The sequence below is a fragment of the Lissotriton vulgaris genome, chromosome 1_1, assembly GCF_964263255.1.
Source record: "Lissotriton vulgaris chromosome 1_1, aLisVul1.2, whole genome shotgun sequence".
Classification (NCBI taxonomy): domain Eukaryota; kingdom Metazoa; phylum Chordata; class Amphibia; order Caudata; family Salamandridae; genus Lissotriton; species Lissotriton vulgaris.
Genome location: NC_141685.1, coordinates 958,222,247 through 958,236,276, shown reverse-complemented (window position 1 = coordinate 958,236,276; position 14,030 = coordinate 958,222,247). Strand labels below are relative to the sequence as shown.

The following is a 14,030-nucleotide window of genomic DNA, read 5'->3' as shown; positions in this document are numbered from 1 at the left end:
TGTGTACAGAGCAAATTCAAGGTCTATATTAGGATTTCATCATGGAAGAGCAAGAGATGGCAGGAAGGTATCTGCACAGGAGGCATATTGTTTCAGCGAGATCATGGAACAATGCTACGCCAATTACCATAAACCCCTGTTAGACATAATCTTTAGTCACAGACAGCAGAACAACATTTTACCACCAAGGGGTGAGCAGTGCAGTTAAGGCATATTTCAGAGAGGCCTCGTGTGGCACCTGACATGACCCTCTCCTGTTAGGATGCCCACTGCCCCGTCCCTTGCCAACAACAAACAGCAAAGGCTACACAGAATAAGAGCTTGATATGTCTGAATATGAAAGCTTGACAGCACACATAATTCACCCAAGGGCTTGTGGAAAGTGAGCAATCAGACAGCAGCACGAAAATCCTACTGCTGATCCTGGCTTCATCTATTTTTACCTGCCTGCCAAGTAACAGTAACCTATACACATGTGCCTTTCAACGCTTTATTGCTTTTATTGTATTGCCTGTATTTTCATTGTTGTGTCTGTGACTGCTGTTGTCTATCTTCCCCCGCTGCCTGTACGTGATCCGTGCCTCTTTTTCTTCCCTCTGTTACCCTCGCTGTCCCCGTGCTCTCTCTGCCTGGTCTTTCCTTCTGTACCCCTCGCTGCCCCGTGTCTCTGCCCGGTTTTCCCTTCTGTTCCCCTCGCTGCCCCCATGCCTCTCTGCCTTCTGTTCTTAGCTGCCCCTATATTTCTGTATTCTGTATTTTGCCTCTGTGCGACTCGTTTTTTGTGCCCGTCTGCCCTCTGTGCCACTCGTTTTCCCCTTGTTTTTGCGCCCCTTATGCTTTCTGTTCCACTTGTTTTTCCCTCGTTTTTTGTGCCTTTCTGCCCTCTGTTCCACTCGTTTTTCCCTCGTTTTTGTGCCCTTCTGCCCTCTGTTCCACTCGTTTTTTTGGGCCTTTCTGCTCTCTGTTCCACTCGTTTTCCCCTTGTTTTTTGAGCCTTTCTGCCCTCTGTGCCACTCGTTTTTCCCTCGTTTTTTGTGCCTTTCTGCCATCTGTTCCACTCGTTTTTCCCTAATTTTTTGTGCCCTTCTGCCCGATGTTCCACTCGTTTGTTGTGCCTTTCTGCCCTCTGCTGCACTCGTTTTTCCCTCGTTTTTTGTGCCCTGCTGCCTTCTGTTCCATTCGTTTTTTGTGTCTTTCTGCCCTCTGTTCCACTCGTTTTCCCTAGTTTTTTGTGCCCTTCTGCCCTCTGTTCCACTCGTTTTTTTGTGCCCTTCTGCCTTCTGTGGCACTCGTTCTTACCTTGTTTTTGTGCCCCTTTTGCCTTCTGTTCCACTTTGTTTCCCCAGCCCCTGTGCCCCCTGCGGCCCCGCCCCCCTGACTGCCCATTCGCTGCCCCGCCTCCCGATTGTATTGTTGTGGTCTCATTGTCCCTGCGCCAACATTCACAGCTCTGTGTGCTGTGAGGACGCATGGGCGTTTCATTTTTCACTGCCACGGCAGGCACTCGAGTCCTGCGGACCCTCTGGGAATGTCTCACGGACCCCTGGGGGTCCGCGGACCACAGTTTGGGAAACTCTGTACTAAAGTAAATCCAGTCACCATTATAACAAACATTGGTGAAAGTGCATACATTTTCAGATTTACTATTGTAATTTCAGTCTGACAAACGTTGGGGAAAGTAGATACATTGGCCAGGCCAGCTTTACTATTCCAACTCCAATCCAACAAAAATTAGGAAAAGTTCATACATTGGAAAGAAGGGTTACATTTAACTTTCTAATTAACACTGAGAAAAAAGTATATAGTGGTGGGGGTGGTCTTTACATTTTTAATTCCCATATAAAAGCCATAGGGAAAAAAGCATATAGGTTCGGGTAGATCACAAGAACTACATCCAAATAATATAATTTCTGCCTTCAAATATAAAAATAATCATTAAAATATATTAACAAATAATGTATTTTAACATTATGTAAATAATATCAATATTTAATGTGAATAAACAGTAACTCACAAACTCACTCATAAAACACAAACATAACAAATCATTTCTATATCATACAATAGGTAGTTACAAAACATAGTCCCTTTTGAAATGTACAAATATAAAAATCAAATTGCAAAATAAATTGAAAGAAAAACCCAAACAATATGTATGCCCCAATAAATTCCAAAACCCAAACTTAAAATTTCACACAAACATACAAAATGTAGTATACATTTAAACAAATAAATAACACTTGGAATATATCATTAATAAAAAAAACTCCACCCACCCAATGCCACAATAAACCCAACAACCCAAAATAAAAATTATATATACAGAATAGTAAAATATCAACAGATGAGTAACAATAAAAAGATAAAACACAAGGAACACATTAACATAAATTGATATAGAATTTCAAAAGCACTAACCAGACAAACCCTCAAAACAACAAAAAATACAAATGACAATAATATTTAAAGAATAATAATATCTTACATAATATATAGAATAAAGTAAAAACATAAAACAATACAATAAAATACTTTAATAAATGTAATATTAAAGTAGGCTGTGTTTAAATGTTGAAATAATAGTGAAACAATTAAAGAACATCAAACTTACCTTTAATATTTTGGTCCACAATATCTTTGTAGTCACAAAATATATGCCACAATACTATGATCAGCTGATCTTTTTATGACATTTCTATTACTATTTTTTTCTGCTATTAAGGTGCAATACTGACAGACTGTAGGCTGGGGAGTGTAAGTATAACGAGAGAAGTGTAGAGGCTGGTCAGAGAATACAGAAACCGGAGACAGTACAGATGGGTGAGAAAACAAGTGTGCAAGATTTTACAGGATGATAAAAGAGCACACATGGCAGAAACACAGGCTGTAGGAAGGCTCTAGGCATGGTAAGTTTACAGACAAATGTGAAATCTATTGACTCAAACACACAAGTTGTGTGAAGAGTAGAGATTTCAATATCACACTGCAGCAACTGACTACAGCAGAACAGTCCTGTGTATAGGGCAGAGTACAGGATGGGAAGCAGGTAAACATGGCACACAGCACCTGTGCAAATGTCACACAGACTGTTTTCCTCACCTAGTACAATAAAAAGATAGCAGAACGTTAATAGATGCGCCGAGTAGAGCAGAGGCCAATTAATGGCAGTGAGCAAAGTCTGATGAGTGAGATAAGACAGTAAAAGACTTAAAAGGCATGAAAGTCATATTCTAAATAAGTCTCTCTATTAGTTCCACTTAGTTGCTCTGCTGTTCAGCAGAGCAGCCAAGTGGAACTTGTAGAGAGAGCTAGTTCATCGCATAACTCAGCACTGATGGCCTGAGAATGTGAATTAGTACTGGGGAGGGGGCAAAGACAAGGAAAAGAGTTTAAGCAAGAAAGGAAATGAATGACTCCATAACAGGATGAGGTAGAAGCAGAAGCGGCTCCTTCATTAAGGCAAAGGAGCGTTGCCCAACTGCTCTCTGAGCAGTGCAAAAAGGAAAAATAAAATCATTACACTAGGTGATTATCATTTTATTTTTCAGTAGAGAGTCTGAGCCAGTCTAGGGCTGTGCGGGGCTGTTGTGACGAGCAGGGAGAAGTGGTGTACATCATGAGTGCGCATGTTGGTTTGGCCGGCCGTCTTCGAATGGCCAAACCGACATGCGCACTTAGCATTTCTCCACCCTGCTGTGCTGCATAGCCGGGTGGAGAACAGTCCCAGGCACTGTCTGAGAGGCAAACCAGGCGGCTCAGGATACTCATGATGATGCTGTCATGCTGGTAATAGTATTACCAGCATCACATTAGCGTAGTAAATGGCTTTGGGGAGTCTGGGGGCCTGTGTGCTGCGGGGAGTTGACAGGAAAAGAAGAGGACGGAGGAGAGGCGGTGGCCGGCAGGTAAGTCATTTTTTCTTTTTTCCTCTGTCCGTTACCCACCACTTCTGTACTGCAGCAGCTGCCACTGGGCGGAAGTAAAGATATTAAAACAGGGATCGCAGATTGAGTAGAGCGAAGGAAAGCGTAATGTAACTCTGCCAGGAAATAGCTGGGGCAGTACTAGAGAGTAATCTGGACCTGCACTTAATGTACTGCTCATGAAACAGTCCAAGAAAATTAACCCACTAACCTCCCACCCTCCCTTACGTCATGTTGTGGCATTCAGTCCAAATTATTACTACTGTTTGAGACGTCTTACCTGCTCTGAGATGGTTGGAGAGAAGCAGCCACCTTGTCTTCACAGAACTTCCTCATGGCGAGGGTGCTTAAGGCCTGGTCCGCACTGCAGAGTGAGAGAAAGAAAATATGTGAATTGGCTCATGTGACACAGGTGCAGCCTTCTCTAAGGGAGCATCTCATATTCTCTTTCAAGAGTGAGCATCTCACAGGCACTTGAGAGAATGACCTCACAACCTCGCAAACAGCATTTCACTGCCTTATTTAAGAGAGAACATCTAACTTTATTCCCTCACAATGTGCCTTTCAAACTGAAAAGAAGAGAGGATTCTGACAGCCTGAGACATAAGAAAAAACATCACCTAGGGCTTCAGAGAAATGCCATCTTGTAACCTTAAAGAGATGGAAGTTTACAGCCACCTGACAGTTTTCTTAAAAAGAGGGCATCTCATAATCTCAGGAACAGCAGAGAAATTCTAATAGGCTCCTAAAAGAAAGGTCAACTCACATTCTCCACAAAGAAAGGGTGTCTCACACCTACCTACCCCTGAGGGAGCAACCCAGCCTCTTCACAGACACAATACTAAACAGCCTGTCAAACTGAAAGATTATATAATTTAAAGACAAATAGGAGTGACCTTTAATCTTGAAGAATGCCTTTGATCGCTTTGGCCTGTAGGGGAGGAAGAAACGTATTGATGGACTGATTGATACGTTTTAGTAAGTTTTATAATTCTTCCTATCAATAACTCATCTTTTAATCTCGTAAACATAGGGACCAGTAATAAAAATCACAGTGTCAGCAATAACACAATTATAAGTGGTAAGTATTTAGCTAAGAAGGACGGAACCTTTTTCTTTATCACCACAATTACCAACATTAGCTTCACAAGGCAGGATAAAGAGCCTGAAGAAAGCATGCTTTGGACGCTTTTAAGTTAATTAGAACTCAAAAATCCATATGACAAAGGAGATGGGGTGATGGTGTTTTTTGTGGGTATACACAGTTTTTGGAGGACAACATCCTAACAATCTGTGAAGTAAAAATTCCTTTGCATGCCCCCTTGGTTGTGATAAAGAAAAAGATGATATGTAACATTAGTTAAAACAAGAAAGGCAAAGCACAGCCCGACAAACAGCAAGGAGTCCACTTAGATTTTGGCTTAAAAGACAAAAGTTCCCATCTTACCATAATCACAGCACAGACTATTGACACAAGGGCCTTGATTACGATTTCGCTCGGATTTGCCTCCGACCGACATCGCTGCGGATGGAGAACAGACCGACATCAGGTCGGCGGTTTCGACATCGCAGTTAGGATGCGAGCGCACATGGTGCGGTCACAAACTTCCATTTTTAAATGGGAGCTTGTGTGGTGGGCCGAAACTGCCTGCAGCAAAGCTCCCATTGAAGAAACTGACGTTTTTAAACATCCCTGCCCCATGTGGCAGGGATGTGAAGGTGGGTACTATAGGTGCCTCCCAGGGCCACATGCAGAGGGCCAGGGGGGAAGGGGGACCTGCTAGGTCCCAAAGACACTTTCCGACAGCAGTTCCATGTTGGAAAGGCTGACATGGAACTGCTGCATTATAATCCTGACCGCAGAAACGCAGTCTTTATGGGATTATGAGGCCTTTTCGACTGGCTCCTTGAGCCCTTCGGAACCGAGCCGAATCGCCCAGTCGGTTTAAACTCTGACTGTCATCATTGTAATTCGGTTGTCAAAGTTCAAACCTACAATGTTGGTCAGAAAGCTTCCGACCAGCAAATGGAGGCTTTCCGACCGACATTGTGATTAGCCCTGAGAGATTCATGGGGTGATGTATGTATATATGAATGTGGTATTTCTATTGCTCAAACCAGCCAAAAGGCAGATGATCTACAAACAACCAGGATCCAATACAGTGGCCTAACTCTGAACAACTGCATGTAAATCTGTATTGGATTTAAACTATTAAAAAAAGACTCCTTCAAAACTCAGCCACAACTGTTGTGTGGAAAATGTGGTATAACCTCTTATTTTATTTTAACTGCTCTATATTTTTTAACTAAATTAACTATTTCAAAAAGTGACTGTTCCAATGCTAACTTGTTCGAAAAAAGACAAATTCAACTAGTTTAGTTATGGATAGTAAATTTTATTACAGATCGCCAGAACATCTGAAATGTTAGAATTACTGATGGGTTTATGAAGCAAGGAGGTACAGACCCACCATCCACATGTTATGTATGAACAGCATGTGCTTAAGCATAACAGCACATATTTTTTATATTGGTGTTGTTTTGCGTGTAAAGGGCAAGGGGGGGGGGGGGAGATGTTTTTGTTGGGATGAGACTACGGGGTTTTCATTTAAGTATGAAAGGATTATGCTACTTACCCAGTAAGCATCAGTTATTGGCATGTAGAGCTGTAGATTTACATGGTTTGCATACGCTTGCCATCTGGTGTTGGCTCTGGATGTTTGCAAGCTTATTTTTCTTCGAAGAAGTCTTTCCCATTCACAAGGTGAGGTGACTCCTTTTGGTGATAGTGCGCATGGGCATCGACTCCATTGTTAGACTATATTCCCGCAAGAGGGTGAGAATGGAGTAAGTGAGTGTAGTACAAAGATGTCTATGCATATGTAATGTAAATAATGAAAACTGCAACAACTATAGGTGCCCGGGGAGGTGGGAGGTCGCATGTGAATCTACAGCTCTACATTCCAAGAAAAGATGCTTACTGGGTAAGTAGCATAATCTGTTCGAGGCTTGTGTGCTGTAGACTATCTAGCAAGATTCTCTCAAAGCAGTGGCTAACCAGTATGTTGTGCTGTTTCAAAAAGTGTCTTGAGCACTACTTGCCCTACACTGGCTTGTTGACGTGCTAACACATCCATACAGTAGTGTTTGATAAATGTGTGTGGTGTGGACCATGTTGCTGCTTTATAGATGTCAGCTATAGGGAGGGGTGTTACCTAAAAAGGTCATAGAAATTCCTGTTTTATGAGTGGAATGTGCTCTAGGAGGTATAGATAAAGTTGTTTTAGCTTTAGCATAGCAGGTTGGAATGCATTTAACAATCCATCTTGCAAAACCAGATTTAGAGATCGGCTTCCTTTATGAGGTGTGGCAAATGCAACAAAGTTGTTTTGTTCTACGAAAATCCTGTTCTTTCAATATAATACTATAACGCTCTTCTGACATTAAGAGTATATGAAGAGCTCTTTGTGCTACGGAATCAGGTTGAGGAAAAACACAGGTAACTCAACTGATTGGCTAATATGAAAAGCTGAACCCACTTTGGGAAGGAATCTGGGGTTAGTGCGAAGAACTACTCTTCATTTTGGAAGCTGAAAGAAGGGTTCCTCTAAGGTTAATGCTTGTAGCTCACCAACTCTGCTCAATGAAGTGATGTCAATGAGGAAGGCAACTTTCCATGAAAACAACTGTAATGAAAGTTGTGTAATGGCTCAAAGGGTGGACCCATGAGCCGAGTAAGCACAATGATTAGATTCCAAACGGGTGCTGGAGTTACCCTGGGTGGTATCACTCTTTTAAGACCCCTCCATAAAGGCTTTAATTACTGGAACTTAGAACAAAGATAGCTGTTGTCTGTTTTACAAATATGCCGCTACTGACGCAAGATGCAATCGAATGGAAGTATAGGCTAGACCAATACGCCGTTAATGCAGAATTTAAGAAATTGTATTTTGAATAGAGGCATCTAGTGGATCAATATTGTTGTTGGTGGAATATATAATACATCTTTTCAATTTTGCTACATAACATGCTCTGGCTTTCTTGCTTCTTTAAGAATAGTCATACACTCTGGTGGCAAGTTGAGCTATCCAAACTCTATGACTTCAGGAGCCAAATCGCTGGATTGAGCTCCTTGGGGTTATAGGGTGTTTGACCTCTCCATGGTTCTGCGTGAGGAGGCTGGAATGAGATGCATCTTTTGATGTAGAACTACTGATAGTTCCAAGAGTACTGTAAAACCACGATTGGCGGGCCCAAGTGGGAGCCACTAGAATAAATGTGAGGGATATTTGCCTGAGCTTCCGAACGAGAAATGGAAGGAGAGGGAGAGGCGGAAAAGCGTAGGCAAATATCCCTGACCAATTCATCCATATGGCATTGCCTTTGGATAGAGGGTGTAGGACCCTGGAGGCGAAGTTTTGGCATATTGACTTGTCCACTGTGGTGAACAGATCTATTTGTGGGAATCCCCATTTTTAAAAGTATGGAAGGAGAAATTGGGGACGAAGTTCCCACTTGTGTATTTGTTGCTGCCTTCTGCTGAGGAGGGCGGCAATACTCCTTGGAGGTGCTCTGCCAGAAAATTAACTTAATGATGAATTGCTCAATGCCAAATGGTCTGAGAGAGGCGTGACAGTTGCAGAGAATGCGACCTGCCTGTTTTTTGTATATAGTACATAGCTGTCATAATGTCTGTACAGACTAGGACAACTTTCCCTGAGTTGAGACTGAAAACCTTTCCGTGATAGATACAAAGCTAGAAGCTCTAGATAGTTGATGTGAAGAGTTTTGTACTTGTTGTCCCATAGACCTTGAATTGTAAAATTGTGAAGATGGGCATGCCAACCTCTTAGAGATGCGTCTGCTGTTAGCATGATCTTTAGAAGAGAGTTAATAAAGAGCCGCCCTTTTGACAAGTTTTGTGTGTTCCACCACTGCAGAGAGCGATGGGTGCGGCTGTTTACCAACACTAAACCTGTTAATTAACCATGAGACTGATTCCACTGACGTGCTAAGCATTCTTGCAGCGGACGCATGTGTAATCTTGCATGAGGCACTATTGCAATGCATGATGCCACCATTCCTAATAGTTGCATGAAAGTCCTGACTGCTAAGTATTGATTGACCTGTAACTGTAGCAGCAGAGTTTGAATATTTTGAAATCTGTCTGCATTGGAAGAGGCTGGAGCTGTACAGGTGTTTACAGTCGCTCCCAGATAGGAGTGCATTTGTGAAGGCTGAGGATGAGACTTCTGTGCATTGACAGTGAAACCAAATTGGTGGAGTAGGTCTAATGTAGTCTCAGTGGATTGTAAACACTTTTGGTGTGTCCTGGTTTTGATAAGCCAGTCATCTTGGTATGGGAAGACATGAATCGGTTGTCTTCTCAGATGGGCTGCCACTACTGCTAGACATTTTGTGAACACTCTGGGAGCAGCGATTACTCCGAACTGGAGTACTTTGAACTGATAGTATTTTCCTGCTATCACCGGGACCCCGAACATGAAGAGCAGGAGCAGCATGGGGCCCGGGTGGGACCGGGTCCCCAGAAAACCGCAATGCAGCAGGGGGTGGGCTCCCGAGCCGCATCACATTCCTTGGGGGTCCGAGGCCAGGAAGGTGCCAAAGCCGCCGGCTTCACCAGCACCGCTCTCCCCGGCACAGCGGGAGAGCCGCTCATCTATTACGCGCAGAACAGGAGCACAATCGCCCCATAATGCCTTGCCAGGCATTTGGAAGTCTGCCGTTTTGGTGCTTGGTGGCCTCCCAGAGGAGGGGGGTCAACCTCAATGGTGAAAAGGTGCTGGGGGAGCTGCTGGAGAAGAGCAGTCTACACCCTGCACGTAGAGACATGTCACCCTAAGTTTCCTGGGGATTTAAAAAAAAATAACCCCCTCAAGGGCTCAGTGAAGATTGCATCACCTTCTAGGCTGGAACATTTGTTCTACAGCAGGGAGTGCCTTAAGAAGTGCATCATGGAGAGAAGGGCTGAGTTGGGGAAGTCTTGAGAAGGGCATGCCCTGGAGGTGAAGTGGTGGATTTGCATTGAAATGCATTTACTAATGGTTACTTCCTTTAGAGGGACTGAATTTCACTGGTTTAATGTGAAGTACATATAAGGTGATGTCATAAGCAAAGTGGGGTTATGTTGTCAGACATTCCTCCTACGGTGTCTGGCTGTATATGCGTAATCCTGTGATTACATCTGTGATGCCTTTAGGGGCTGTAATTGCAAAGCATTCTAATGATACCCAAATGTGCTGAGTATTGTCATTCTAAAGTGTGCGTAAACATGTATTCTTGCTGCTGCGCTTAGGTGAAGACCCCAGACTGTTAGCCCTTAAGATATAAAGGTGCATAGTTTATGGTCAGTAGGAGATGTTCAGTCAGGGTCATGTGTCACCAAGACAGGTATACCCCTTTTTAATGCTTTTTGAGGTAATGGGGGGGGGGGGGGGGGGGGGGTGCACCTGGGATGGTGCCAGTGCACAGGGCCCTCGCTCCAGGTTATGTTCAACTAACTTCATTGGGGGCAAGATGTTGTGCATATATGGGAGTGGTGGCACTAAACCCCACCCCCTGCAGGAGGGGTGGAGATGTTATGCAATGTCACAAAGTAATTCCAACAGCTTATGTATATTTGTAAATTGGTGCATAGTATTGAGTAGTGTGTGCGTTTAATAAATGTACTCTTACTTTCATAAGGCAAAGTACAGACTGGACAATCAATTATTGAATGTTATTTATGCGCACTTGCAAATGGCGATTACTAGCCCACACCACCTCCCTTGAGTAAGCCTCAGACTGCTCTGCAACGCTACCCTCTGAGAATCAGGCGCTACAATTGGGTGTTTGGTTCCCAGTGAAGGACAAATGTAGTCATGTTATTTGTGCAGGCCTCACAGATGCTGCCTAGTTTTTCAGCAGCTAGTGATTAGCAGCTTATGCAGCTACCCTTTTACTAATGCATCAATAAGCTTAGATTCTTTATCTGGGGATGTGCCTTTCCCATTTGTCTATGAGTTCTCTCTTTTACGAGCTTTGGAAACTACCAGGAAATTTAGAGGGAGCTGACCTTTAATAAAAAACAGATCAGAGGGTGATGGTTTATATTTTTTATCAACCTAGGTGTTAAAACTCGTGCACGAACAGGTTCCTTAAAAATGTAATCTGCATGTCTCATCATGCCTTTTAACATAGGGAGACACTGATTAACTCTGTGTGAAGACCCTAGTGTCTCAAATAAAAAAATCGTTATCTAAGGCCTATTTATGCAGTGTAACACCATGATATGCTGCTGCCCTGGAAATTAGCTCCAGATAGGATACATTATCATCTGGGGATGAAGGCTTACTAGGGTATAGGTCTGGATCATTATCCATGGGTGGATCAATATTATGATCATCCCACGGATCAGTAGGTAAAGAAACATTATCATCCCCATCTCCTAAATCAGGCTGGGTGTGAGAAGATCGCTGTGGTGTTATGTGTAAAGGATCTGAACCTGGCAATATTGGTAAAGGTGAAGATGGTGGAGGTGGGTGAGGGGATGAAAAAGTAGGATGAATAGAACTTATAACAATGTCCCTCTTCTTCTTAAGGGGGAGCTTGTATCCAGTATCCTCTGAACTGACTTTCCTCTTGGAAGGAGTTTTGGCTAATATGTGTCCAGTGTCTGGATTGATGTAAAGCTATTTCTGCTTTGGATCTAATCTGTCCTTCATAAAGTCTAAGATTGGTTCCAGGGGATCTGAGTTATCTTCTTTCGATTTTGGCACAGAAAGCTTTGGTGCCGAACTGGACTTGTCCTTCTTGTCCTTGGAAGGGGACTTTAGTTTAGAAGCGGAAGGTTTCGGCTCCGAAGCTGACTTTTGTTTAGAAACAGAAGATTTCAGCTATGAACCAGATTTGTCTTTCAGAGCGAAATGTTTCGGGTCCGAAGACGATTTGTCATGGCTCGATCCCGAGCCGGAAGGCTTCACCACATGTTTAGGTGTCTGGCCCAAGGGCGGGGCATCAGAAATGTTGTCTCGATGCCGACCAAGGCGCGAAGGCAGAGTTGGTGCCGAAGCCTTATGTTTGATAGAAGATCGTTTTTGGAGTACAGGAGTTTTGGTACTCACGACACCCTATCCTGCTGGTATATCTTCTGACTCCAACCCGATCTCAAGGATGGAATCTGATTCTGGGACTGAGAAGGCCTCCTCTTCTTTCGCAGCTGCTGCTTCTTCCTGTTTGGATTCTTCTCCGAAGATACCCGATGTCTGTTGAGAGCATTGATGCTGCATTTCTCGGCGATCTCGAAGAGTCTTTTTCGACCTGAACGAACGACAGGCCTCACCGTCTTCTTCCTTGTGCTCCGGTGATAAGTACAAGTTGCAGACCTGGTGTAGACCGGTGTAAAGGTACTTGGAGTGTCACCGAGGACAAAACTGACATGAAGTCTGTTCCATCGGCAGAGGGGTGGATCGATACGGCTAGACCAGAAGGCCGCCCACAATGTTTTCGGCCAAAGATGAGAGACTTTTCCAATTGAATGGATACGCGGAAAGAGGAAAACACGTAGGATAACAATAACTTAGAGGGTAGAGGAGATTGCGCATCGAGGAGAACCCGAAGGACGGTTCGAACGGGAGCAGAGCAATACACGTCCAAACCCGACGGCGGAAAAAAAATTCTAAGAGTCGATGCTCATGCGCACTATCACCGAAAGGAGGAGTCACCTTACCTTGTGACTGGGAAAGACTTCTTCGAAGAAAAATAACTTGCAAACATCCGGACACAACACTAGATGGCAGGAGTAAGCAAAGCATGTGTATCTACAGCATGCATGCCTCGAACATAGCATGTTCTTTCAGGTAGGAAATACAGGGTTTAATATGAAAATATTGCCTACCCTTTCTGAACATTTAAGGTAATTAATACTGATTTGCCTACAGGATTAAAATACTTTCAAACAAAAGAAATTGAAATAAGGAAATTACAAAAATAATTCTTTTTTAATAGTACATTAGACAATTATTGTACATTTAATAAATAACTGCCTGGTGCTCATGAAATAACAACAGAGTGAATGCCAATAAACCTCATACTAAATTATACTATAGAAAAACACCCAGAACAAAGTTTGAGTCAAGCATTAGGCACAACAGGACAGCTGGAAGCGCACAATGAGCCATATTCGCAAGCCAGACCTTCAGGCACAAACAAATGGCCCAGTGATCAGCATAGATGAATGGAATAAGTCTTAGGGCAGAATTGCAGTATTGGTTGATTGTAATTTTTTCTGAGGATGTCTTACTTTTGGATGCTGTATTGGGAAGTCTGTTGTAGTGTTGCATGTGGGAGGTTAGTAATGTGAGTAGACCAGAAAGAGCATTACCACAGGTAAGTAACCTATTCATCTGAAGGATACTTATAACTGCAAATTTTTCACCTTGTGAATAGATTCCAAAGCTGTACCTCCCAAGGAGATGGGTCTGTTGAATGGCTCATATAAAAAAGTCCTGCAGGACTGGATGGGCAAAATGATCTTCCCGTCGAACCTGGCAGCCTGTTTCATGAACATGAGCACTGATGCCCACGTAGAAGCCTTATATTTCCAAGACAGACACTCCGCAGCCATAGCTCTGGTAGAACGAGCCCTCTGATCTTATTGAGGTTGCTACTTAGCCAATTCGGAGCATTTCTTAATACAAATAACTATTCATCAAGAAATGTTCGGTTTCTGCATTGGCTTGCCCTTCTTTACACCAGAGAACCTCATTAAGAATTGATCGTCTACCTGATGTTCCTTGATACGATCAATGTAAAAGCTGACCTGTATTCAAGTCAAGTCAAGTCAAGAAATTTGTATAGCGCACTACATACCCAGAGGGTTTCAAGGCGCTTAGGAGGGGAGGAGGATTATTTGTCAAATATCCACGTTTTAAGTTGCTTCCTGAATGCTAGGTGGTTCTGGGTGAGGCGAAGGTAAGCGGGGAGTGAGTTCCATGTTTTGGCAGCCAGGTACGAAAAGGATCTGCCTCCCATGGTGGTCTTGTTGATGCGAGGTACAGTGGCGAGCGCTTGGCTGGAAGAGCGTAGTTGGCGGGAGGGGGTGTAGAA

At 43.4% G+C, this 14,030-nt stretch overlaps 1 protein-coding gene across 4 annotated transcripts in view; it reads right to left on the bottom strand.

The window, feature by feature from the left end:
- TNS2 (tensin 2) overlaps nt 1–14,030 on the bottom strand; it is a 387,080-nt gene that overhangs the window by 191,442 nt on the left and 181,608 nt on the right. For all 4 annotated transcript variants that reach the window (XM_086959724.1, XM_086959742.1, XM_086959733.1 and 1 more), the window contains one exon: nt 4,204–4,287. In XM_086959724.1, coding sequence (XP_086815850.1) covers nt 4,204–4,287 — 84 coding nt within the window. The remainder of the gene's footprint in view (nt 1–4,203; nt 4,288–14,030) is intronic.